The 27,027-nt window shown below is 41.3% G+C and overlaps 2 protein-coding genes across 3 annotated transcripts; one reads left to right on the top strand and one right to left on the bottom strand.

The window, feature by feature from the left end:
* On the top strand, nucleotides 1-6,305 carry LOC119743048 (probable voltage-dependent N-type calcium channel subunit alpha-1B). Its single transcript, XM_038219381.1, has 6 exons — nucleotides 1-148; nucleotides 1,018-1,143; nucleotides 2,293-2,511; nucleotides 3,164-4,039; nucleotides 4,328-4,339; nucleotides 5,635-6,305. Exons 1-6 carry the CDS (start codon nucleotides 84-86, stop codon nucleotides 5,774-5,776), a joined length of 1,440 nt encoding a protein of 479 aa, XP_038075309.1. The 5' UTR covers nucleotides 1-83; the 3' UTR covers nucleotides 5,777-6,305.
* Nucleotides 6,306-7,418: 1,113 nt separating this feature from the next.
* On the bottom strand, nucleotides 7,419-26,989 carry LOC119742803 (serologically defined colon cancer antigen 8 homolog). 2 transcript variants are annotated; one of them, XM_038218979.1, is made up of 16 exons: nucleotides 26,456-26,554; nucleotides 22,552-22,850; nucleotides 20,553-20,711; nucleotides 19,497-19,616; nucleotides 18,808-18,918; nucleotides 17,674-17,738; nucleotides 16,679-16,873; nucleotides 15,852-15,990; nucleotides 14,618-14,770; nucleotides 13,639-13,773; nucleotides 12,689-12,805; nucleotides 12,123-12,251; nucleotides 11,132-11,264; nucleotides 10,352-10,469; nucleotides 9,449-9,623; nucleotides 7,419-8,838 (listed from the first exon to the last, which is right to left on the bottom strand). In XM_038218979.1, exons 1-16 carry the CDS (start codon nucleotides 26,520-26,522, stop codon nucleotides 8,653-8,655), a joined length of 2,301 nt encoding a protein of 766 aa, XP_038074907.1. In that variant the 5' UTR covers nucleotides 26,523-26,554; the 3' UTR covers nucleotides 7,419-8,652. The 2 variants fall into 2 exon arrangements, with proteins under 2 accessions (XP_038074907.1, XP_038074906.1); XM_038218978.1 differs by lacking the exon at nucleotides 26,456-26,554 and adding an exon at nucleotides 26,827-26,989 and having other exon boundaries at nucleotides 8,653-8,838.
* Nucleotides 26,990-27,027: the final 38 nt, after the last annotated feature.

Here is a 27,027-nt window from a genome sequence, read left to right as displayed (position 1 = left end):
TCTTAGAGTTGACCGACGCGGATCATCCAGATCACTACCACGTGGAGTCTTGCCTGACGCACCTTGGTAGCTTCCTGGCCACCATGAACCCGGCCATAGAGCAGGCCGTGGAGGCTGCACGAACACACAAACTCTTCCTCTCTGAAAGGTACGGCAATCTCAAAAAAAGACATTGATTTTGTTTTCTGTTCTGGGTTTGAGACTTATAAAAGACATTTCTGACAGGATTCTGGAGTTGATCAAATGGAATGAATAACCTTACATACCGGGCGAGTAAAAAAAAAATTGAGTGAAAGGTTTGCGGAAACACCATGTGGGAATAATTTCTCAAAAAAATCTTAAAAACTGTATTTGTGTTCAAAATTCCATAACTCAAAAAGTACATGAGTGTTTTGAATGATACTTGTACTAAAACAAAAGCTTATTAATTGGGCTTTCACATCTTAGATCTGGAAGGCACAACATGCAGAACATTTGGGTTTCCTTTTTTGACTCGCCCTCTATTGTGTTGGTTAAGCATGGTCCAGTGGTCAATTAGTTTGCCTGACTTATAAGGTTGCATGGAGATCAGATCCCACCGGAGGACCATGGTGCTTGTGTTCCTGAGCAAGACACTTGATCACAATTGGTCCTCTCCACCAAGGAGTGTTAATGATAATGTGTGGTGCTTATATAGGGCATTTTACTATAGTCTCAAAGCGCTTCAAATTATTACCCCTGTTCATCAGGCCAGCAGTTTGAGATAAGTATGGTTTGCTCCCTACATTCCTAGGCAGAGAGAACTAATTGTAGTAAAGTGTGCTGCTGAAGAACACAAGCACTGTGTGCTCCTAGTTCACACTGGTATCAAACTGCTGCAAGTCCAATCTCATGATTACAGAAATATCAATAAGAAGCAATCAGCAACACAGTTTGGGGACATTTTCATAAATGGTTTTGTAAGCACCGATCAAACTAGTTTCACTGTTATTAGTCTTGCAAATAGCATCAAAAGATTACATTCTTGCCATCCAACAGGAGAAGTCTGGCATCCACTTACTCCCCGCATATCATAATAAGCAGTCAATCCTCATCACTCAACAAAGACAGTGGGGTCCAGTCTATGGAGGACGAGTCGCCCTATAACAGATACAGTCATCATCCGTAAGTTTGAAAGATATTTTCATTGCGGCAAAGTGATGGTGTCCCTGAATGGACAATACACCCAGAGAGCTTATTTTAAAACTACAGTACTGAAGTGACCCACATGTCAGAAATCTTTTCAAATCAGTTTCTACAGCGGTTTTCCTCTGGCATTAAAATCATAGCTACAGAAATTACAGCTATCTCAAAACTATGGCCCTGGGCCGAAACTTGTCTTGAACCAAAAGATGGTGCAATAGTTTCCAGACGATATACAGATTAACATACGTATTTACGAGATCAGACAACCCTCAGACCTATCTTAAGTTAAGACGAGTTCAGCCTGGTTGCTAAGGAGGTTAGGACGTGTTGAATGCGTCTTAAGTTTGATGCAATCGCTCCTATAGGACGAGTCATGGGAAAGATGAGTTACTCTTCCTGAGACGTGTCTTAGCGTTTTGTGAAATCGGCGCCAGGTCCACAATATCATATTTAATTGATTCAGAATGGTTCTTCTCTGGAAGACTTTTTATGTATCTGGTCTGCACAGTTGGCTCGATGTAGTCCATTCATTAGCATTACAGGATAATTCTATATGATATTTAACAATTGTTGACTGCTGTGATATGGGATATGACGTTTTGAACATCCGAGGGGCGGGGCTATGCGCCCCGAGGATGTTCAAAACGTCATATCCCACATCACAGCAGCAAACAATTGTTTTGTTATACCTCTGTCTTGGATTCTTTGGATTGTGATGTAAAAAACCCGAAAACAAACGGCAGTAAATCAAGACAGTCTATTAACGGAAACTCACATGCATGTCGCGTGCTCAAAACAGCTGATCGTCTGCTGATTCGCTACTCACACTCATGTGTGAAAACATGGTGAAAATAGCGTGGGTACCAATGATACAAGCGTTTCACACTGTACGTATACCGCACATACAATGTCATAGCACACTCGTGATATCCCACAGGGAGTGTGCCATGACTTTTATAATCTTTATAAACTAGGCCAATGAAAATACAGTATTCAAGACAGCGGTCTCAAATGTGACAGTTAGTCAGTGAGTCAGTGATCGTTGTTCAGGTACAAAGAGGACACTAGGCTGCCCCCTCGCCCCTTTGTGACCAACAAATCTAACTAATCATTTACTTGAATTTTCAGGCCAAGTCAAGAAAATGTACCAGGAGTGATGCACGACGGCATGAATGGCTTTCACAGTACATGGACTGCTAGCCCGACACGTCAGCGGAAATCCCCTAGTCACGGTCACACACTTCCTAATGGTTACAGGAGAAATCGGCGGGCGTCCTTACCCGGTATCAGCCTTTTTGAAAGCGAGAGAGTTGGGAATCCAGAGGTTGTGGCTCGGTCTAGTCCCAGGTATGGATGTCATATCAAGACAATCAAACAAACATTGGAAAATATTTTTAAAAATAATTTTGTATTTTACGAAGAAGCAACAGTGTGTGAAATCGTAATCTAATGTAGCATTAGAAGCTCCTTATTAAAGGCATATAGGATCATTTGCTTTTCACGCACTTTGTTTGTTTCAAATAATAACACCACTCATTATCCAAAAGAAGAATGTACAAAACTTTAACCTGTTGCAGTTTCAGCTCAGTGGATATTACACTTTTCAAGAAAACAGTGAAAAAAAAATGCAAAATCTTTTGTCAAGAAACACAATTTCATCCATAGCACTCTCTATTTAAAAAAAAAATCAGTTTGACTGATTGTTGGAAATCACCTACATTTCTTGATATCTTTTAAATGACAGCAAGCCAGACGAAATAATTTCATGGGGTGTTTAGTACCAGTATGATCTTTAATCCAAGTAAGCTTTTTGATAGTAATTCGGTAGGTTATTTTTGAGGTGAATGCAAATGATCCTACATGTATATGCAACCACACACATACTGGGGCAAGTGGCAGCCTTCATAGTTAAAGTGTTGGCTATACATTTATATTATGAAACAGTAAGTGAAAGTTTTGCCAAACAAAGAATAAATTAAAGTCCCGTCCGTATTTCCAGAACTTCTAAGCAGCACCGAGGACGTATGGGAAGACGCGGCAGCTACGACCAGAGAATGTTGAACGAAACCTACCCAGTGTCGACTCATCACGCATCCATGTCCGGTGACATCCCAGGAATGACTTACATCCCGGAGCAAAACAGCGACGAAGCGGAGTCCGCGTACAGACCCCACGATCCAAACCGGCATAGGAGCTCCAGATCGCAGAATAACCTCACGGAAATTCCCAGATACGGGATTTACCGTGAGCATGACGCTAACGGAGAGATGGGTTACGAACCGTCTTCGCCTTCCAGCGCGCTTCCTAGAGCTAGACAAACGGGGGCAAACCAACCACAACGAAGTCCTAGACACCGGAGACAAGTTGGCAGTCCTCAGTCCAGTTCTTCTTCGTCTAGGACCTCCACTCCTAGGGATGATTATTACCAAGAAGACGCAGGAACTAACATCATTTTTGAGGAGAGCGATCTTCACCATCACCACCACCACCATCGACGGCAGCAGCAGAAATATCGACAGCGGAGTGCATCCGGCTCAAGCAAACTTCTAAAAGTCCAGGATTTGGGCTCTGAAGAGAGGGCAGGGAGTACAGTGCAGCTGCAGCGCACTGGAAACTCAGAGCACCGCAGGCGGGCGCATTCTATCCCACACCTGAATCGGGTCGGGACGCCCGAGTCGACAAAACCAGGAATCCTCAAAGATGTTTGGAATGAAAGCAAGCCAGTGAACGGATCAGCAGAGATTTCAACACCAAGAACGAACGTGAAAGCTAATCTGAACAGAAGTCCCAGAGACAATCCGACTTCAACCGGTAAATCTGCCAAAAAGTCAAACTTCCTGACGGGATCCTTGAGGAACATTTTCTTTGGAAAAAGGTAAGTTGGGGAACAGTGTGGTAGTTTAAGGCACTTGTGATGATACATCATAAAAAAATAAGCAGACTAGTACTCGTTCCTAATTGCAACTGTAGTTTGCTGTGGTTCACATGTCACATTAAATCTCACCTTTTTGGTTTTTATTTGGAGTTGCAGAGTGGTTTACACCTTTTAATATGTGGTTTTCATTTTCATTTTCCACTTTTCCTTGTTTGCACCCTGCACCTTTGCACCCTGCTGCACCTTTGTACCCTGGCCTGGACTTGAACTGTGCTTCTATGCCAGCAGCACTGGTTATGGGTAAGTTGAAAAAGTGATAAACATCGATCTTTCTGTTTGTTCACTACTTAACACCCATATCAGACTGGGGTTCTAGAGTCGCGCCAAACCAAATTGTATTAGAAGTGACTCAGTCAACTCAAATATGCAGACAGGCTGATTTATGTATTGATAGACCAATCCTCAAGGCCCCGCCCACTGCATACATGGGCAACAACACATGCGTCTCTCCAATGCCACATCACATGTTCCTGCTGCATGCGTCACACAAAACGTGCACGCATGTCAAACTTTTGTGAAGGCATGTTGGACATTAATTCTAACTCCCTCTAGGCATTTTTACTAGGATGCAACCTCAATCCTGCAAAATCCTCCATTAATGTTTGAATGTGGTCCTTGGAGGGGTGACCATTGCTGCAATCCTGCAAAATCCTCCAGCAATCACTGTCAATATGTTGAGGCAGAGCCAGTGACGTCCTGGAGCAGTGCGAAGGATTTAATTTAGGCCTAAATGTATACACGGCTGAGCATAAACACCACAAGGTCTGGCCCTTTAGACTTTGGCACAGTGCATCCTGATGCAAAATTCCATCTTCACCCCGACGCAAATTCCATATCACCCCGACGCAAAATTCCATCTTATAATAGTTTATGCAGTACCCGCTGCTATGTACATCAGATTCGAACCAGCCAACCGATCCCGTAAGCTCGATGGTCGAGTGGTAAGACAGCTGCACTTAGAAGGCAGGAGGTCGTGGGTTTGAGTCCCACCCGAGTGATTTTTTCCAACTTTCACTCGGGAGGTAACACACTATACTTTGGAGTCATTCTAAATGACTGCAATACTCAATCCTCCATATGCTCAGTTGAAATCTGTGGAACATAATTTGGTTAGGAGCGACTCTTGAATTCTAGCAGTTGTATGAATGCTTGAATGCAGCTCAAACAGCATTTGTATTCCCCTGTGAAAGCACAATTTCAAATGTTGGAGTAAATATGGTCAGACTGATTACCTCCACCTTGGTTTATCCACATGGAGACAATTTAGAGACAAGCAACCATGCTTTGACATTCACAAAATTATCAGAAGCTATTGGCACACGAGGTCCTATGAAGGCGTTCATATGTTCTGAAGGCCAATTTACACATACATGACTTTGTTACGGGACAGTGCTGCATGTTTTTAAAAGTATGCGCAAATCAATAGTGTTTTACATTTAAGCAACAAAATCATGCCCCTTGTCACTCATTAACTTATGCACATTGAAAAATGTAAATTGGCCTTATATCACAAAAATCGTTACATTTTGTTTCAGTCGCAAGCGAGGCAGCCACGTGGTTGAACTAGATGACACCCCAAGCCACTCCACAAACAGCAGTACAACAGAATCGACAACAACACAGATGAAATCAGACACCTACCAAGATGAGGATGGACAACCATGCAGTAATGTATAGAGCAGTCACCACACAGACACGTGGGCACCACACCTGATGAGTGGTAGTTATTGTGGGGACCGAAGATGCTGTGGGGACTATTGGAAGTCCCCACAACTTGGTCCTAGTTTCCTCGACAATAAAAATGTGTAGTTGTTGGACCACAGTTGAGGCGAACACACACCTGAGGACAGTAGGGGACAGTAGACAGCCCCCACATACGTTGTCCTTGTTTCCCTGGAAGTTTTTGCTTTTCGCTTCCTGCTGTGAGGTCTTTGACTGTATAAGGTCTATGCAAATCAGGATCCTTATTTTGCAACCATTGCATTGGGTGTCCAAGGAAAATTATTACTTCCAAACACTATAAATTATTTGGTTTTGACTCGACTACGCACAATTGAAATGTAGTATTTCTAATTGTCAGTATTAATGCAAAGTTTGTATTACCTACGCAAGTTGTAGCAGCCACATTTTCTACAATTTCAGTTACAGTGTCAGGATTATGCCCTTTTTTTACCAAACAGAAAGAAATGTAGTTTTATACCCCCCCCCCCCCCGAGACATAGTGACGTCACATTTTATGTGCGCTTTCTTATGGGAACTTGGTGACTCTCGTTCTAACCAAAAAGAAAGCGCAAATGTAAACAAAGCTTTGCATCATACTGTTTCAGGGTTAATGAGTGTTTTGTGAGCAAACGAATCCATTACAAGGAAAATGGTATGTGTACTTGGTGTACACCTTTAACAAACCTATAGCAGGCATGCAACAGGGAATTTAGAAGAAAAAAGGAGGGAATTTCCAAACCACCCAAGACTTTGTACAGTGTTTCTCAATTTGTAACGGCATTCATGAGAAGTACAAAATGAGGAAATCAGTGGATCCGAGGAAAAGTTGCATGGCTGCTACAGGGTGGTGCGGCATTACGTTGGCTGATGAAAACATCTTTTCATTAGCACCTGCATTTTCATCGGTTGCTATGTGTTACCATTTAGCACTCCAGACTTAAGAACCATTTACTTTTATGAACATGTTTTTGGAACGAGATAGAGATTTCAGATGCTCCTGAATGTCCACGTCAACCTATAGGAATGTGCCTTTACTTTGCATTTATTGTAGAAATGTTGTTTGCCAAAACTTACATTTGTATCTTCTTAGTATGGAATCCTTTTCGATATAAATTTTCTACTAAATTTTTTTATTTAGGAAAGTTATATTTCCCAGAGGAGAAAATAGGGAAAATTTAAATATCTGTTTAATTTAAGGAACATGTGCAATAAGGTTGATATCTTCATGTACACCTAAATTATCGTTCATAGTGAATTTAGGTTGAAGTATTGTGGAACTTTTCAATATGAAAGTTATGCTGTTGAGAGTGTTGGATCATGACAGATTCAGTAAAAATGCCTGGGTTAGAGTTTGGAAACTAACTAAAAGACGTGAAGTACATGTATTATTCACCGTTACTGTGCTAATTTCAACCGTATATTTTTGTAACATTTTTTTTGGAAGAAAAAAAAAGTTCAACAAATTGCACTGATTAAACTGAATTTCTCTGAAATCTGTTAATTATATTATTTCTTATGTTTCCTTGTTTTAGCATACTGCAATTTGAACTGGTCAGAACAAGACAAGAATAGATTTCATCCAATCAAAACATTTCATGTCTTTAGTGATTACAATTTATTTTTAAAATCTCGAAGAAAATTGCATAAATATACAAAAAAAAGTGCTTGATAAAAAGATTTGGTTCAAAACCAACAATTCTCTTCATTCTCTTTACAAAAAGTTTTAACATATTTTTCATTTTATTAATTGAGTCGAACAAATGTTTTTGCATTGTCAAAATTCTTTAAGATTTTATCAGCACAGCAAAACATGCAAATAAATGGAAAACAGATGCTAGTTTACGATGATTGGACTGGGTAAGTTGACTATTAAGGACCAGGCTACCTAGGTAGATCATATTGCTGGTTATTAATAGATACCTAGATCCCAGTGTAAAATAGGGAACAAGGATCAAGAAGTTGTGGTCGTGTTTGATCATCGTTGAATTGGAGACATTTGCACTTTAAATTTATCTCTCACAGATGCTACATACATTAGAAAATTAATCATTTAACCACTTGATCAAACTTGCTCCGAATTGATCATAGCTCTTAGACTGTAAATGCTCAATGGTACAATGAATACAAAAGCACATTTGTCAATGGAAAATTGTCTGAAAAAGTAGCTGTCTGAAACCAAACTGCATTTGGGTCAAAAAGAGTTGCTCCTAATACTTGTTGCCAGTCTGAAATGCATGTGAATCAACCATTACCTGCCCTTCCAGGAGTATTCATGTCTAATTCAAGTGTCGTATCCAGATCAGCAGAGGATTGTCTTGTACTGAGTAACGAGGCGTTCTTTTGTTGAGATCTCAGGAAGTCAACCATTACCTCCCCTTCCAGGAATGTTCATGTCTAGTTCTGGTGTCATATCCAGATCAGCAGGGGATTGTCTTGTACTGAGTAACGAGGCGTTCTTCTGTTGAGATCTAAGGAAGTCGACCATTACCTCCCCTTCCAGGAATGTTCATGTCTAGTTCTGGTGTCATATCCAGATCAGCGGGGGATTGTCTTGTACTGAGTAACGAGGCGTTCTTCTGCTGAGATCTCAGGAAGTCAACCATTACCTGCCCTTCCAGGAATGTTCATGTCTAGTTCTGGTGTCATATCCAGATCAGCAGGGGATTGTCTTGTACTGAGTAACGAGGCGTTCTTCTGTTGAGATCTAAGGAAGTCAACCATTACCTCCCCTTCCAGGAATGTTCATGTCTAATTCAAGTGTCATATCCAGATCAGCAGGGGATTGTCTTGTACTGAGTAACGAGGCGTTCTTTTGTTGAGATCTCAGGAAGTCAACCATTACCTCCCCTTCCAGGAATGTTCATGTCTAGTTCTGGTGTCATATCCAGATCAGCCGGGGAATGTCTTGTACTGAGTAACGAGGCGTTCTTCTGCTGAGATCTCAGGAAGTCGACCTCCTTGCTCAGCATCTGTCTGTCTTGCATTAAGCTTGTCTGCTTCTCAAGAAGCTCATAAATCTGAAAGAAACAATCACAGTGGTCCATCAATTTTCGAATGAAGCAAAGCATGCTCAAGCCTGGTCTTTTGAAACAATATTGTCAGTAAAATTTCATGAAGCCACTTAGAGAAAGGCACTCCAGAGTCGCGCTGAACCAATATGTGATGTGTTACCACAAAATTAGCTTAAAAGTCTATGACTTTTTAAGAATAGAGATATTTATATTTCTGGATTCGGCAGAACAAGAGCTTTCCAGTGGGATGTAACATTTGGGGATACTGAGTTCAGTAACAGAAATATTGACCACCGTCTTAATTGAATTTGTTAGACTAATTTTGAGAAAAAATTGCATTTAAAATTCTGCTGATGTATCACAGTGATTGAATGGTCAAGTAATGTAAAATGGGATGAAACTAGGTTTTAAAGATGTTTGATAGAACAAAATAATGGGGCAGGGTAGAACGGGACGTACAGATTGAGGTTCACCAGGTGTATGTTAAACTCAAGACATGCATGCATGCACGTATGACACGCAGGGTTGGAACATGCAGTGTTGCATTAGACACGTGCATGTGTTGTTACCCATGTGTGTAGTGGGCGGGGCCTAGTGGATCGGTATATTGTCGTACCTGTTGAGAGCTCCTCTGTGCGTGTTCCTCCATCTGATGTAGTTTATTGGTCATCTTCTTGTGCATTCTGCCGTGATCTACGCACTGCGTTTCCATCTCGGCGTGTTGATTGGTCAGTCTGTCCAGTCGACTGGACAACTCTGCATTGGTCTGCTTCAACCTTCGGATTTCAGTTCTGGACACAAAAAAAAACCAGAAAATGAAACCAATTACTCATCAATATGCATGGGCGTGGGGGGGGGGGGGGGGGGGCGGCAAAGTGGGGCAACCCTCCCCCCCCCAACCCAACACTGACCTTGGACAACACTGAGTATACAGTGTTAATAAAATTATGTCGGTGAAGGACAAAACCAAAGAAGAAACAGTTGTTTGTTCAATGAATAAGACTTGTAATTCCCGACAAAAAAAATGAAGTGTAAAGAAAAAGGACTTGGCATTCGTTTACATGTATGTATACCTCATAATGAGCCAAGGACTATGGAATCCATGCACAAACATCCAATTCAAAATTGTGGAAGCACTATCGGACGCCATCTTGCCTCGTGCAGTGGGTATTCTCAATGCATTATTTCCTTAAATAAATAAATATATTTGGGGGGTTAACCGTCCTTACTCGCAGAAGCTGAATCGCTAGGGATGCAGCTACAACATGATCAAGTCAAAAGTATTTAAAGGTGCCTTGGGCAACTGCCAATACGACCCACGTCTGACCACGGAGCACAGCCAATGATCCAAAGTGAGGAAAATGGGAGAACCGGAGAAAACCCTTGTGGCACAGGAGAGAATCAACGCACAACTCTACTCGCATATGAGCAGAGCCAGGAATCGAACCTGGGCCACAGCAGTGAGAGGCGAGCGCCTTATGCAGCCTGCCATTATTTGGCACTGTTTCTCTCAACCCACCTGTATTTATTACTGAGTTGATCCAACTGCTCCGTCAGTGTTCTACCTTCATCCCTGAGTTTACTGATCAATGAACTCTGGTTGGATACCATGTCTTCTAATTCTGCCACTGTTAGAGCTGGTAAAGGAGAAAAAAAAATCAATTTCAGCAAAATTGTGTCAGAGACTAAATACAGACGAGAAAATCATCATATTAATTAAAAAGGAAAATGAGACAAGTGTTTCATAGGGTAAAACAATTATTTGGTGGTGATGTCAAAAATTATATTAAAAAAAATATTAAAAAGAGGGGAAACTAGAAAGCACTCAGAGAGCGTAAAGCTCCGCCAAGGCTAAACAATTCCCCGCCATATTGTCAGTACACCCCAAAGAAATACTTGCATAAATGGTGAAAATCCTTTAATAAATCCTGGATCCAGACACAGATCCGGATCACTTCCAAAATCTAACGATTTGTGATTTGTACTTGTACCCAGGACCACCCCTAAAATTGTTTTCATGCAAATCCATCCATAACTTTTTGAGTTATCTTGTTAACAGACAAACCAACCAACAAAATAACCAAATCCAATGAAAACATTGGGGTGGGTTGATGCATGTTAATATATATTTGGCCCAGCAGTACACATTCTGAAAGGTCAATGTCAAATTCCTGACCAGAATTAGAAACACTTTTCTGTTTGTTAACTGAAAAGAAAACTACAAAGCAGGGCTGAGTATGGGTCAGTTCATGCTTCGTGCAAAAGTGAAAATGAAAGTGATTAAACTATTTTGACTTACAGTATTTAGATTCTAGTTCATGTATAGTCTGTTGTTGGTCCATCTCTCGTTGCTGTGCTCTGCGCGTCACAGTCTTCACTTCCTCATGTCGGCTTCTCTCAAGACTGTCTCTCGCCATCTTGATTTGGCTCGTCTTGGGAAGGTGATCAAAAGACGAGGAATCAGAATCAGAAATTGGAGAGAATATCAATGTGAAATTAAAACCAAGTCGAATGTCAGTTAAAGCTGTGTGTCCACGCCATGTATTTTTTTGTCCAAAAGAGTTGTAAAACTAACAATGTTATTTTTCCGCGACCCAGTTGGCCCTGTAAAACGTACCAAGTGCTCCAGACCGTAAAGCTAACAATCGACTGTCAAAACTTGACCATTTGGGATGTTTACAAGCTGTCTGCACTGGATTTAATTTGGTTAAGTTGACAACAGTCTCTGCACGGCTTTAGACTGGTTGTACACTGGTGAAAAGAACCACTAAACGTCAATGAATGGGTTAAATCTAGCCCATTGTGTAGACCAGATGCATGAAAAGACCCCCTCTGAATAGCCATTCTGAGTCAATTCGGGCGATTCCCAATGCAGTGCGCCACCAAGAGTTTGCCATGGAGAGTCAACTTTTCAAGTTAACGGTTGACAAAACATGGCCCATTTGAATGAGTGTCAGTAGACAACTTGAGCTAATTTGTTATAGATTGGGGCATAGCAGTCTGCTGCCTTACCAAAAATCACCATATTGATAAAAAGAAAAGAAAAGGGCAAACATATACTCGAATCATACGCTTACGAAACTACTGACCGGAAAAAACGAACAATTTCAAATGTCCCACGTTGCGAATTGGTCGACCATCTACCACAATGCACTGGGAAAAATTAACTCTATGTGGCAAACTCTTGGTGGCGCACTGCATTGTGAATACCCAGAATTGAATGGAATCGTGTGTACTCTGGGACCAGCTTTACTAGACTTGCCCAGTCTTTTTTTCATGTCATCGCCTACCTCTCTCTCAGATGCGTTGAGGTTCTCTGTCAGTCTGATACACTCTTCTCGGCTGATTGTTGCTTCTTTCTCTGCCGTTTCTAACCGCCTTCTTGTTTCTAACAGTGCTTTGTTCAACCGAACAATTTCCTGTTAAAAAAACATACGTCAGGATACATATTAATATAATTCCTAATAAAAAAAGACATTGAAATTATGAATAGTAATGCCTGAACTGCTTTGAAAACATTTTGCAGAAAACCCTCTTTAGATTAGAAAAATGAAGTCGGTTTTGCAAAACTGTGTGATAATTATGAAAAAAAAATTGTTTTGGTAGCCCTCCCTTGCATCGGTTTAAATGGTTCAACATGGGTCACTGAATTTGAATACAAAATGTGAGCTGTTAGTAAATATCAGTCTGGTATAAAATATTGAAAGTGGAAGGGATGTAGGAATTCATCTCTCAATGGTGGATTTGGGGAAGGTAAAAAATCCACGAAAAATATGGAACTTCTGAAACTGGTCACAAAGTGCCATATGCTGTTCGTGCACTGAGGCAATTGACAACTTTCCAGTCGGTGTCCTACCTGCTCTTTGTCCCTGACTTCTTGCTCCGTGGCATGCTTCAGTCTCTCCAGCTGCCTCAGTGCTTCATCTCTCTGTACCTTGGCAGTCGCTGTTGATAGGTGCACACCGTGGGATACCTGATGGGATGTCAAAACCAAGACGTTATTGTCGATGATGCCTTATACTTTCACGACACTCTATTTCACTCTTCCCAGACTTTGATTCAATTTTCTTACACTCGCTTTTCAAACATCTGGCATGCTTTTTGAGATGTGGAAATCCTACCACTTGATTAAAAAAACAACTTCATTTGCCATTTCTAGTATTTGAGTGGGTTCGACATGGGACTTTTAGGGACAAATATGGACACCTTGACAAAATAGGTCTCATACAGGTCTGGTACTGACAGCAGAGAAGACTGGTTTGGACTGAACCAAAGACATTTAAAAAAAAAGTGGATGTATTGGTCTTGTAATACACCTGATGGATGTAGTGCACAAGTACACGCTTAACAGTGACAATGAGAAATGACAGGCACTTAATGCCCTTGCCAACGTAAAAATGACTCGGGCCTGTGCTGGTTGTGCACTCTTGTTGCAGTACACATGCAAACTTGTGTCACACTTGTGCAAACTTGTAGCATACTGTTCCTGCACATAGCTAGTCCATGCAAAACTCAGGATATCAGTATTTTACACAGTGACGTAGAGACCAGGGGTTTGGGGGTGGAAACCCCACCAACCCCCTCCCCCAAAAAAGAAGGGGGGGGGGAAGAGACGGGGGAGAAGGGAGAGGTACCTCTCGCATCTGATCACCGAGCTGAACATTCTTTCTGCATGCGACCCGCTTGGGCGTGGTGCGCTGTATGCGGACATGGCTTAAACCATTAGCAGGGTCTTACAATTTTTGGAAAAAAATAAGTTGGTAAACCCATCCCGTGAAAAATTTCTTGCTACACCATTGATTTTACCTGACTGATTTCATTGCTGTGTTGCATGATCTGGCTTTTACACTGCTCAAGCTCTGACTGGACAGCAACTTTCTCCCTGGTGACTCGATCCAACTGGTTCTGGGTGGACACTAGGTCCTCTGTTAACTTGGCAATCTGAAAATAAAGAAATAAATCAACGATAAATTTTGTCAAGTATTTCTCAGACTTATATGAGATGTAAACAGTAACTGGGGTCCAATTTATGAGGGGGACAAGGACTTCTTATTTTTAGGAAGGTGTCATAATAATAACAAAACAAGTGCACTGGAACGGCACCGGTAGAACACCAGATCAGCAATCCAAAGGTTGCAGGTTCAAACCCCACTCTGGTCAATTTCTTTGTTCAACTTAAAATTTCACAATATAGTTATTTTAAAAGTTGTAATAAAAAGCCTAATATCCTCTATGAGTGATCCCCATCTGCTATTTCCGGATTTGCAGCATTGCTAAATGTTGCTAGCATCAGGACTTTGGGCAAGATCCATGGCTACATGGTATATACAGGTTTATAGCTTCTGACTATTAAACGCCCCTTGAACAAAGACATGGGCAAAAGGGGAAACGCTACCATAGGGCTGGATATAGCTCTGTTGGTAGAGCACTGGACTAGCAATCTGGAGGTTGCAGGTTCAAACCCCTTCTCTAATCTTTTTCTTTGATCAACTTAAAAAACCAAAGTGCTGTAAACTGTGGGGCACAAGTGGAACAAGGGTCTCAAGGGGTGGAGGGGTGGGTGAGTGCCTCAAGGGGGAGGGGGAGTGTGCCTTAATAAAAGCAATTTCATTGTCAAGTGTGTTTTACTAAAAATTACACTGAGCCCAAAACATCTCAGAATTGAACTTAATATTGCTGTTTGACCATAACATCCTACTGGGCCATGATTCAACTCATCATATCTACAATTAAAATAAAGGTATGAATCATTATGATTTTGCTCCAGATTAGTTCTTCATTTCACCTTTTGGCTGAGTTGTTGCAGTTCATGCTGGCATTCCTTCCTGGTGAGTTCCCGTTCTTGAAGCAGTTTGCGTTGGTGTTCCAGTATCATCTCCTCCATCCTCTGCTGAAGACGATGTTGATCATCTTTGAGTTGCTCTCTCTGGACAAGGAGCTACAAGAAAGTGCGGATCAATTAGAATGCATAGAACACAATTAATAAGCAGAACTGCTGAGAAGAATGTTTTCTGAGGTGCTTTATGTCCTGCGGTATTTTTGTTGGGATGTAGTTTGAAAACTATGTTTGTTGGCCATTTGGAATAATCACTCATGTTTCTAAGGAGTTAGTGAGTGTTACATATGTATCAAAATGAAGTCAATGAGGTTTTGTCGTGAACTTTGGAGAGCTCAGCTTTAGTTTGATTTCAGATGAAGATTACTGACCATTTTTCACTTTATCCTATACCTGATATAACAGATCTTTCTCTCCCTTTTTAAAATTTGTGTTCAATGCTTCACCGCTCTCATTCAAAATTGGATGGATGGATGGCTTGTTCCTCGCATGCGAGGATCGGGAGGATGGGCTCTCTATCTTTTGCAGGCTCGGAGGTGGCTGTAGAGTCCGATTCAAAATTATCCATATGCAATCAGACAGTCTGTTAATAGTATCAATCAACTATGAAAAAACTTTGCATTTACGTTCTCAACAGCTGCTGCCAGGTTTGGGTCACACTGTAGGGCCCAATATAAATGGTGGGGATTTGGGTCATCTTTGCAATTCAAACGAAAGCAATCAACAGTCAATCAAGAAACAGTCAGAATTCAATCAAAGGCCAATTACAAGTCAATCACAGCTAAAACTACAGTTCAACTCTAAGTCATGGGAATGACCAGTGATACAGAAATGCCTCATTTGACTGGCTTGTATCTTGATTTGAAAGTGAATGACTTGTGCTGACTTGTAGTGAATTGGGGTTGACCCTTAACTGCTCCAATACTTTTCATGCCCCAAACTTATGGCGTTGGTTACTCAAAAAGTAAAAATCGCTAGCCTCGAGGACAATTGACATTTAATAATGCACTAAACAAGTTAAGTGCCCGTAAGAAGATTATATCTTTTAGATCTTATAGATATTAGTTATTACATACCATATTCTTGAATCCAAATTATTGAATTTTGTTCATAATTACTTTCTAATTATTGTTTTTGTAGTTATGAAATTATGTAATTATTGTTAAATAATCAGAGATCCTACCTCAGTTTTCTCCAGCTGTGCTTGCTCCACCATGGTGACACTCTGTTTGACCTGATTGTATGCATCAGATTCTCTCTGCTTCAAATCATTCATCGATGCCCTTTGTCTTGTCAACGTTTCCATCAATTCATCCCTTTCACTAGACAATCAGTTAAAAAAAAGTCAGTAGTTCATAAGACCAACCACAAATTCTTGTCTGCTACAAAATATTTCAAGAAATGCAGAAGTGGTCGATTCTTCAGAAATTGAAACTAAACTAATTTGGGGGGAAAAATTAAGGTTTTTATGTATGTAATACAAATGATTATTGTTCACTGAAGCGTTGCTAGTAAGTAACGATGAACATTTCTTAAGATGTTTCATAAGTTGGTCTTTCCGTGCATAAATTAGTGTAAATTTAATTACAAAATATCACGCACATGACCGATCAAAATGTCACACATGTGACCACAGAACAATTCCAATTTGAAACTAAAGCTGAGGGTGTATATCGTAAATCACAAAAGGCTAGTCTTACTCCAAAATTAGTATGGGTGTGTGTGTCCTTAGGACTTTGGAGAAAAGTGTGAATTTCCAATATGGGCCTCGATAACTTTTTTACGTCTGAAGTCACACACGTGACCAAACTTTGATGACTTCTCCTAATATTTTGACGCAATTTGCGAAAGGAGAATCTATATTCTGAGGTAGGGAGTAAAAAGTAATAACCTGATGAATCAGTGAAAGTAATATGTCAGATGTAGTTAACAAGGGTAAAGCTTCAATAACTACAGTTGTTTTTTTAAAAAGACTTCCCCAAAAAGTCAAAAGAAGCAGCATATTCTTACCCTGTGATTCGCTCAACTGCCTTAGCATGGGCGCTTCCATGTGTAGATGCAATGACTGCTTCATGTTGGGCACACCTGACACATAAACCATTCTCCAGTTGAGATTCTTCTCTTGACATGAGATTGACGGACTCGGCCATGCGGAGCTTAGAACGCAGCTCATCGCATTGTCTCTCGTATTTCTCAAGCTCTGACCTGGAGGGAAAAAACACTCCATCAACACGAAATACTTAGAACCAAGCTACTGGGGTGGTGATGCTTGTGTCCACAGGCAAGACACTTTGTCATGATTTCCCTAACTCCACCATGAAATCAATGGATACTGCCTCATATTTTTCTCTAACCTGGAGGGAGAAATAAATTACAAGGAGAAATTATGAGCACAGCCTTCGAGGTTGAAGCGCATGTGTTCTTAGGCAAGACACTTTGTCACAATTTGCCACTCTCCACCCAGAAATGAATAGGTACCGTATTTCTCAAGCTCTGTCCTGGAGGAGGACAATACATCATAAGAATGAAAAGCAACGAGTCAAGCCAGTGGGGTTGTGGTGTGTCTGTCCTTATAGGCAACCACTCTGTCCTGATTTCCCTCTCTTTACCAACAAAAGTATGGGTACTGTCATTCGTGTTTCTCAAGCTCTGACCTAGAGGGGGGAAAAATACATCATAAGAATGAGAAGTTATGAGACCAGCCAGTGGAGTTGTAATGCATGTGTCCTTGGGCAAGATGATTTGTCATGATTTGCCTCTTTCTGTCCAGAAATGAATGGTTACAACAAGAACAGAGGTGACTTAGCCCTGTGCACCACAATGGCAGCATGGAACTGTTAGACTCATAACACCCAGTGATCTGCGGTTTCAGGGTTGCTCAAACATCCAGTGAGTAGAGGTAATAAAATATAATGGTCAGGTGGTGAAAACGTCTGAGCTAGAAGCAGGAGATCATGATTTTCATAAACAACACCAGGATGTCATACGTTTTGTCCAAGTCTTACCTTGTGTAGGAAAGTTGAGCTTCTAGACGGTTCGTCTTTGCTTCATGAAGAGCTTTCATCTGCTCCTGTTGAAGCCAATCACAGTTTGGATAATTTGTGCGAATACTTAAATTCCCATGATTCTGTCTAAGACCACAGAATTTCTGAGTTACCTTAACAGTAGACGTGCTTTGTGGCCACTTTCATAATAAAAATAGTTTGTAATGCTTATATAGCGCTTTCCATCGTATCAACAATCTCTAAGCGCTTTACAATTATTCCCCCGTTAATTAGGCCATGAGACCACGCGGCAGCTGATATCAGCGCACATTCAGTCCTCTACCCTCACAGGTAACCATTCATACTCCTGGGTGGAGAGCCCCCAGTGGGATAGCCTTTAGTCAAGTCCCAGGCGCCTATACCAGGACCATCCGGACACGTAACGCACCCTGTATGCTGGCACGTAAAAAGACTAGCACGAGCGACAAAGCCGCGAGGGCCTTTACTATCTCGTGGAACTAATCACTTATTCATTTATTCACGTTATATAAATCAAGCAATATAAACCAATCATCTAACGGTGGTTTGCGGTTACCAGCAACAGCACGCGCGCCATTGCTGTCTGGCGCCAGACGACGGTTGCATGATTTATTTTAGTAATTCTGCATTTTCATTGGTCAATTCACAACGGGTAATGCATTATGCATGTCTACCAAATCGGTAGACAAATGTAAAGAAAAACATAAGCGTTCTCCACGAGATGGTCAAAGGCCCTCGCGGCTACGCCGCTCGTCCTAGTCTTTTTACGTGTCAGCATCCGGGGTGCGTCACGTGTCAGGGTAAGCACGTGGGACTTGACTAAAGGCTACCAGTGGGAGGGACAAACAGCAAGCACGTACTAGTTTGTGGTGTATGGCGCGAAGTACGTACGAGATGTTCTACTCTGAGCTTGCACAAACTTGTAACGTCTCCGTGTGAGCGTCAGGCGCCAACAGCAATGCATTCAAGAATGCCTCCCAGTGGTCTCCCCCAACTCTCCCTCTGTAATCCTTGAGGGGGTACTTGTGCACGGGGTCCATACCTGAATGCATGCAATATGTGAATGAGTGTGGCGCCCCTCAGTAATGGCAATCACAAGATTAATCTGACGCATACCAATTCCTGTGCAAATCTCCCAAACGAGTTCTTGTCCATTGGAGTTTCTGGGGTTACATTCGCTAGTCCTGCAGTTGAGGTAGGTGCATCCTTTTTGTGATCTTCAGTGTCCTAAAAAGGAACAAAATAACAGAATTGAGGATCTAAGAAATATAAGAAGTGTGATGCTTTAATGGATTTGGATTGTACTAGAAATTTGATACAGGTCTGAGATGGTAGCATGTAAAGCTATTACTGATTATTCTGCCATTTTAATCTTCTAAAGTCTATTTATTTAAAACTTTTAAAATCAAAATTAAGTATTTATTTTATTGACGATATCTATATGATAGTTGAGTTAAAATGTTCAGGTTTTTAAGGATTTGCTTCTTATATATGAACACTAAAATTCATTGTTACTTAGCCTGTCAGTGGTCAACATCATATCAAAACAGTAGCAACGACCGATGAAACAAGGTGAATTTTTTTTTTCTGACCAGAGAGTAAATATCAACCAACAACAACATCCTTGATTTAACTGGTTAGTACTCCTCATTCCAAAGACAAAGAATGTAAAGATTATCAAATGATCACTGATACCTCTCTGCAAAAACTGAAACCCACTGTAAAAAGTATGCAAAACAATGTAGATGATGTTAGTTTGTGGTTTCAGTGACAGCATTACAGAGTTCTGTCACTTTCTTCCTTACCTGATCAGTCTGTCCTTCCCCTAATGCTAGCTTGACTACTGATGTCTTCAACTCCTCGTGAAGTCGGATGTTGTCGTCCACGACGCTCTGAATCTTGGCTCTCATGGAGGCTAGCTCATCCTGAAATCAGTCAAATCAAAATCAAATCACTCTAATCAATGCTGAAATCAATCTTTATTGGTACCATAGGCATGGGGTGGCATGGGTGGCTTGTGCGTAAAGCGCTCGCCTCTCACCAAGGTGAGATCACATGTGAGTAGAGTTGTGCGTTGGTTCTCTCCTGTGCCACGAGGGTTTTTCTCCGGGCCCTTCGGTTTTCCTCCCTCCGTAAAATATCAAACACTTTCGATCTCAGGCTGTGCTCCGTGGTCATATATGGGTCGATGTGGCCGGCAGCCATAGGCGCCTTTACATGCCAGCGGCCCGACCACGTTGTAGCTGCGTCCTTTGCAATTCAGCATCCCAGCTGCGAGTAAGAATGATTAGCCTCCCAAATAAGTATTATTATCATAATTAGTATAGACCTGAGACTCTCCCTCGTCCCCACTTGGCTCACATAAGCTTGGCTCCCATGTAAGCAAAGCTTGAAATCATCCTGACTTGGGTCTAGGGGCTCCGGGAATGAACAGAAGATGATGCTTGTTTACAACTTTCCAGACACCCATAGGAGGGACACACTGCGTTCATGTATTGGTTCATGCGTGTATGGCGTGGATACACACGACTCCTTTGCATTCTGAATGTACTCAAATCAACTGAGTGCTGTACTCTTCAATTATGAAGTTACCACTCAACTGGAAGAAGAACTGCATCTTCGAGTGAGAATCAGAAAGCGTTCATATGTCCCTAAGTACTAGGGCCCAATTTTACAGTGCTTCTAAGCAAGAAAAGGTTGCTCAGCAAAGTTATGTGCTTAGCATAAATCAGCTGAGCACCAGTCACAATCAATACACCTCATGGCATTTCAGCTGGTAACCTGTTTCTGCTAAGCAAATATTTGTCCATGCTTAGCAGATTTATGCACTGAACAGCTCCCTGACATTGGCATTTCAGTACCTTACAGAAGGCATTTTCTCCCTCTAGTTGCTGTATGTAAGCACTTTGGCTGCTCATGAATGGTAAGATGTCTTCAAGACTTGGCTCGTTCTCCCCTGTCGTCTGTGACTTGCCCCCCAATCCAGACGAGGTTGTAGGATCCACATGGGATGGCCGTCCCTACACAGAGCAAGTCAGTTACAAAAACAAATATGCAAAAACAAAAAACACATTTAATTAGTCTTCACCAATTCTTAACAAATGTTACAACGTTTAGAAAGATACATGTAAAATTATAAAAGAAAGCAATTTGAGTAAATTATCAATTTTTTTTTTCCTAATGAAACCAAATAAATCCATTACAAAATTAAAATGTGGCAAAATGAGATGGAACTGGGCACAGGCCCTAGAAACCCCCCCCCCCCAAAAAAAATCTTTCCAATATCAGACTCTGATATTTTTAATCTTTGATATGTCTACTTCACATATTTTGCAGAAATAGTATGAAAATTGTGGGAAAAAGTGTATTTTAAGGAACTACAAAACAGTTGAAACTTTAAAGGCCTTTTACTCAGTATTTTACTTTTTTACATGTCAATAAATGTGAACTTTAAACAGCCATAACTTGTCAACGGAATGTAAGATTGAAGTGCAATACAAAGTATTCAGAATTTGATTCTCTTGCCTAATACCTGCAAACCCTCATTCGACCTCTGCCTTAATTCTGTCTCATTTTTGCCAGAATGCCTCACAAATCTCTTTGTAAAGTGTTTTGGCGTAATTGGCGACAAAAATTATTCAGCAGTGCACTAAACCAGCATTATGTAGTCAAATCAATCACAAATCCATCACAAGTCATCCTGCCCTTAGTTCAACTGATTGGTGACAAAGGCATTCTTCTGTTTTTGTTCATCACCTGTTGCTTGAGAATGGACTTGTGATTTACTTGTGACCGGACTTGTGGTGGACTTGTGATGGGCCCGACTACAACTTTTTTCGGTGAACTTGTCAGCCTTTTTACCATCAACAAGACAAGGCAAGTTCAGTTGAGTTTGAGCTTGTCCCACAGCACACAAAATTCTATTCAATTGATTCAGAATGGCTTTTCAGTGGACGTTTTTTCATGCATCTGGTCTATATCTGGTTCATCATTGTGACGTTATCTCAATTGAATCACGCGTTCTTCACACGATGAAGCCAACGCAGCTTGAATGTTCATCCAATGGTGCTAGTAATCAGTGTTGCACACGCGTGTATGACGTTTTTTACTAACAAACCTGATAATAGGCCATTACATGATATTCCTATACGATAGCACTGCCCGGCTCTCCTTTAAAGCTATAGTCCATCATTTGCAGCCATCCGAAAAGTAACTGGCGTAATTATTGTTGAAAAACATGCTTGGTTAAAAGATAGTAAGGGGACTAAACTCCCTGTGAAATTATTCTTTCTGGCAAGCTCTCATTTTGAAGTAATCAATGAAAGAAGGCCTTTCCAACAGTGCGTCTTAAGACGCACCGTAGGAAAATTTAAATTAGTAGTTCGTTTTGTTATTCGGCGAAGCGCGCGCAAGCATTGGCACGACGCACACGCGGTTGCTATAATTCGTCGGATCAGTGCACGACATCGCATATAGCTGCAATCGTCTCAGTGAGAACGCGTCTCGGACGCTGAATTCAAAACATGATTCAGCAACTCTTGATTTGAAATTGAGATCCTAAAATGCTGTTTTTCTCGGAATATACAGCTGAAGCTGAGCTGAAACTTCATCAGGTTAGTTGTTCAGTATCCTTCATTAGATTTTGAACACTTCTGTTGCTTCAAACAAACAAAATGCACAAATTACAAATGATGGACTATATCTTTAACAAACTCAGTCAGTGAATTAGTTGGTGAAATAGGTACAAAGCGGGTACAGTGAAAATCTGCCTAGTTAAAAAAATGATTTTTGTTTTGGCCAATCAATTAACAGTTGTTTTTCAAACTGACTGTCACGATGATGCCTATTGAGTTTTTATACCATATCCAGCCTTGGTCCGGTTCCGGGAGTGTGTGTAAATGCACTGCGCTGGAATACATCATCATCATGATGAGTGCGCTGCAGTGACATGTGCTGCTGCTGCTGCTGCAGCATTGCCTTGAGTCTGTGCACAGCCCCTTGATGATCTTTTCTTGTGAGTCTGAGTGATTCCCTGCCTGACCTTGGGGTTGATGATTGATATCTTGGACTGGTTGACAGGGGTGGCTTGAGGGATTGTGGCCCAGGAAACGGAGTGGTGAACGTGTGCTTGAGCTCCTGCAAAGACTCATTTGCTCGTCCTAAACCAACCAACAAACAAACAAAACAAAAAAGCTGTATCTCTCTGAGTGATCCCTGTTTGCTATTTTCCACGTTTGTAGCATTGCTAATGTGGGCTAGCCCTTGAACAACATGGAGAGAATTAGGAAACTGCCAACATAAACCTGGATAGCTCAGTCGGTAGAGTAATCTGGTTGCAGGTTCAAATACAGCTCAAGTCAATTTCTTTTTTCAACTCTATCATAAATAGGAAACAAAAAGAAATAAGACACTATGCCTGTGAACAAAATTTTGGACACAAAAATATGAGCATAAGAGTTGAAAAAAATGGAAGAATTGGTCCAACTCAGAAAATCCACCATCTTGGGGAAAAAAAGGCCTACTCCAATTCCTTTTTTTTTCAAAAGCCCTGACAAGAATTTTTTTCTAAATTGGTCCAAGAGGTTTTGTACTGAACTGTGAAATAGAGCGATGTGATTAGATTAAGTAAAAAAAAAAATAGTTTTTGAGCTATTGGAAAAAAGGGAGGAGGTGGCTCTGTTTTCCTCCCGAGATGATTGTGGATTTTGCAAGGAATCTTTTGCCAATACTTTTGTGTCCAAAGGAGCCGTCACCCTTTCTACCAGATTCTTACACTTACACTTACGATTTAATGGGAATAAGTATTACGCTTTACAAGCCTTTATGACCCCATATCTCTTCCAGTACTCGTCGAGCTCATGTTTGAAAGAATTTGTGGTCTTGGCATTCACAACATAACTTGGTAGATCGTTCCAAGTGTTGACTACTCTCTGGGAGAAAAAGTCTTGTCTGCATCTCAGAGCTTTGTTCATCCCACTCTTAAAGATCTTCATGTTGTGTCCTCTTGTTTCTCTTGTGTTGGAGATTTTGAAGAATCTTGTTGGTTCTGTTTTGTCAAATCCGTTGAAAATCTTGACAAGTCAAGTGCCTCTAGCCTGTCTGGATAGCTAAGATGTCTTACAGCAGGAACCAGTTTGGTTGCTCTTCTTTGCACCTTCTCCAATGTGTGGATATCTTTCCGCAGCCCTGGGTTCCATGCTTGGACGCAGTATTCAAGATGAGGCCTTATGTATGTTTTGTACAATACAGCAAAACTATCCTTGGTTATATGCTTGAAGGTTCTTTTGATAACTCTGAGGCTATTCATCGCTTTCTGGGCAGACTTTGCACACTGAACAGACGACTTACAGTTGTTGCAGATATACACTCCCAAGTCTTTTTCTTGATCTGTTTCTTGTAGTTTGGTATCTCCCATCTGGTAGACACATCCTGGGTTGTTGTTTCCCATATGCATGGTTTTGCATTTGTCTGCGTTAAATCGTAGGAGCCATATCTTGGACCAGTTCAGCAGTGCGTCGATATCACTTTGTAGTTTGACTGCGTCTTCCGGTGACTTTATCGTTGTGAACATTTTAGTATAATCGGCGAACATCTGAACATTTGATTTTACTGTTCCAGGTAAGTCGTTGATGTACAGGATGAAAAGAAGCGGTCCTAGCACCGATCCTTGAGGAACTCCGCTTGCAACGTCTGCATGACTTGATTCAGCATTCCTTACTGCTACTACCTGAGATCTGTCAACTAGAAATCCCTCAATCCACTTGGCTATCTTTCCTTCAATTCCATATGTAGACAGTTTTCCTAGTAGTCGTCTATGTGGGACTGAGTCGAAAGCTTTTTGGTAGTCCAAGAAGATGATGTCTACTCCGCTGCCCTCATCTAAGTCATGGGTAACCGTTTCTAGTGTTTCAAGCAGGTTTGTCAAACATGATTTACCCTGGGTGAATCCGTGCTGCCTGTCAGATAGTATCTCATGTTGTTGTACAAACTCAGTCATCTTGTCCTTGATTAATGACTCCATTACCTTGCAGGGAATGCATGTCAGGCTAACTGGCCTGTAATTACCAGATTTTGTCCTAGATCCCTTTTTGAAGATAGGGGTTACCCTGGCTGTTTTCCAGTCTTTAGGTAGTTCTCCACTGTCAAGTGACTTTCTGTAGACATGGTACAATGGTAATGACAGCTCCTCACTGCATTCTCTGAGTACTTTGGGGTGAATCTGGTCTGGCCCTGGGCACTTGTCTGGTTTTAATTTGTCAAGTTTTGCTTTGATGTCGTCGTAGGTGAAGTTCAAGTCATCCAGGATGATATCAACTACCCTTGGAAGTTCTGGGATCTCCCCATCTGGCTCTAGGGTGTACACCGACTGGAAGAATCTTGATAGCTCCTCTGCTGCTTCTTTATCAGTTTTTGTCAGATTTCCGTCTTCTGTTTCCAGCTGGGAAACTCCAACTTTAACTTTCTGGTTTTGTCTCACGTAGTTGTAAAAAGCTTTTGGCTTTTTCTTAAATTCTTTCATAAGCCGCTCTTCGTGCTCTGCTTGTGCTTTCCTCACTATGCTTCTTGTCTTGTTGCTTTGTTTCTTGTACTCTTCATAATCATGGTATGCTTTTGATCTCCTGTACCTCTGGTACAATCTAAGTTTCTTTTTGTCAGACTTTGTGACATGTGAACGAAGCCATGGGGGTTTACTCTTCGTTTTTGGTTTTGTCCTCGGTACTTTTTCCTGGACTGCCTGGTTGTATTCTTTCTTTAAATACTGCCATGCCTCTTCACAGTTCATGTCTTCCATCTTCTGTTCCCATTCAACTGCTCCAAAGTAGTCCCTCATGCTGACATAGTCTGCCTTGTTGAAGTTTAGTCTTCCTCCGTTCTCCTCTTCCCTTGACGTGATGTCAGAGCTGCATACGTAAGTCCACGTTAAGCCAACATGGTCACTCTTTCCCATCGGAGCTACATCTCTAAGATTTTCAACCATGAACTCTTCGTTTGAGAAAACCAAGTCCAGGATTGAGGACTGTTGACCGTCTCTGTGTCTGGTAGGCAAGTTGACATGTTGAATGAGGTACAAATCCTGCGTTGTGTCAAAGAAATGGCTGGCTGGGTGTTGTTCACCCGTCCTTACTTCACTTGTTTCCCAGTTTATTTGTGGGAAGTTGAAATCGCCAATTATAAGTAAGTGGCTCCTCTTCTTCTCTCCTACTTTCTTTAGTAGTTCTAGTAATTTCTCGTTGTTTTCATCAGTACTGCTGGGGCTACGGTAACAGACTCCGACTAGTAGGATGTCGTTCTGATTTAACTTAACCTCGCACCAAGCTGAACTTTCAAATTCAGAGTCATTTAAATCTTCACATGGTATTACTTGCAGCGATCTTAACTTACATACATAGCTACAATTTTTCTGAAGCACATTATTCATTAAAAAGACGAAATATATTGCAAATGTATGATTTAAAAAATAAAAACAAATAAAAACAAAGATGCGGCGGCCGGGAAAAACGGAAGCGGGCAGGGATGAGAATCTGCTTCATTTTTTTTTCTATGATGAGTGAGTATGACCTTAGATGTTAATGTTCGGCCTACTTGGGAGTATTTTTTTCTAGGGCGTACTCTTCATGATCACATACTGCACTGTTGGGCATTTACATGCAAGAATGATAAATTTAGTTTAAAAAGGCATTGCTAGAGAGAGTCCTAACTGTACGCCAAATTCACGGGTAGATGGTACAACAGAGCAAACAAGACATTTAATTTGTGGGCCTACTCCAAAGTGCCAAAGCAAAGTCCCTTAGTCCCTTAGGACTAGGACTCAGTTCCCCGAAAATGCACATAATGGACTGCTTCCCGCCTCCAATATTCACGCTGACAGCTAGCCCCACTATAGCCCCACTAGTGTGGCCGTCGGTATGCTGCGCTGAACCTCTGCGCAGCATACCGACGGCCACACTAGTGGGGCTAGCTGACAGCGGGCTATTTTATATTGTGGATAGACCTGGAACCAGTCTGACTATACCCCCCACTAGTGCCAGTGTCGGATCATGATGTTCACTCAGTCAAACCATCATGACCATGGAGCTATAGCTCCATGGTCAAACTCAAATTCTCAAGCATAAAATTAGTTCTGTCGACGACTACCTCTCACAGTTTCTTGGTAACTTGACAAAGTCCCCTCCCTTAATTCAGAAAGATCCAATGGCTCCATTTCTGGAAAGTTACATTTCACAAACAAACCACACGAAATAAGCAGACGACACACATCTGTTCGGTATGGTATGTGACAAAAACAAGAACCGTTCGCGTTTCGTCATTTGCATTGTCCAATCAAAACCCAGTATT

This window comes from Patiria miniata, unplaced genomic scaffold (assembly GCF_015706575.1).
Source record: "Patiria miniata isolate m_02_andy unplaced genomic scaffold, ASM1570657v1 HiC_scaffold_6, whole genome shotgun sequence".
In the NCBI taxonomy this organism is placed as follows: domain Eukaryota; kingdom Metazoa; phylum Echinodermata; class Asteroidea; order Valvatida; family Asterinidae; genus Patiria; species Patiria miniata.
Note: the sequence above shows the minus strand (reverse complement) of the source record. Positions and strands in the feature narration are given on the sequence as shown.

Excerpts from the sequence above, each read along its gene's own strand:
- LOC119743048 (XM_038219381.1), top strand. The coding sequence starts at position 84 with ATGAACCCGGCCATAGAGCAGGCCGTGGAGGCTGCACGAACACACAAA. Across the intron at positions 149-1,017 it reads AAACTCTTCCTCTCTGAAAG|GAGAAGTCTGGCATCCACTT; the intron begins GTACGGCAATCT and ends GCCATCCAACAG. Across the intron at positions 2,512-3,163 it reads GTGGCTCGGTCTAGTCCCAG|AACTTCTAAGCAGCACCGAG; the intron begins GTATGGATGTCA and ends CCGTATTTCCAG.
- LOC119742803 (XM_038218978.1), bottom strand. The coding sequence starts at position 26,893 with ATGGAGCCATTGGATCTTTCTGAATTAAGGGAGGGGACTTTGTCAAGT. Across the intron at positions 18,919-19,496 it reads GGGAAGGACAGACTGATCAG|GACACTGAAGATCACAAAAA; the intron begins GTAAGGAAGAAA and ends GTTCCTTTTTAG. Across the intron at positions 14,771-15,851 it reads CACAGCTGGAGAAAACTGAG|CTCCTTGTCCAGAGAGAGCA; the intron begins GTAGGATCTCTG and ends ACTTTCTTGTAG.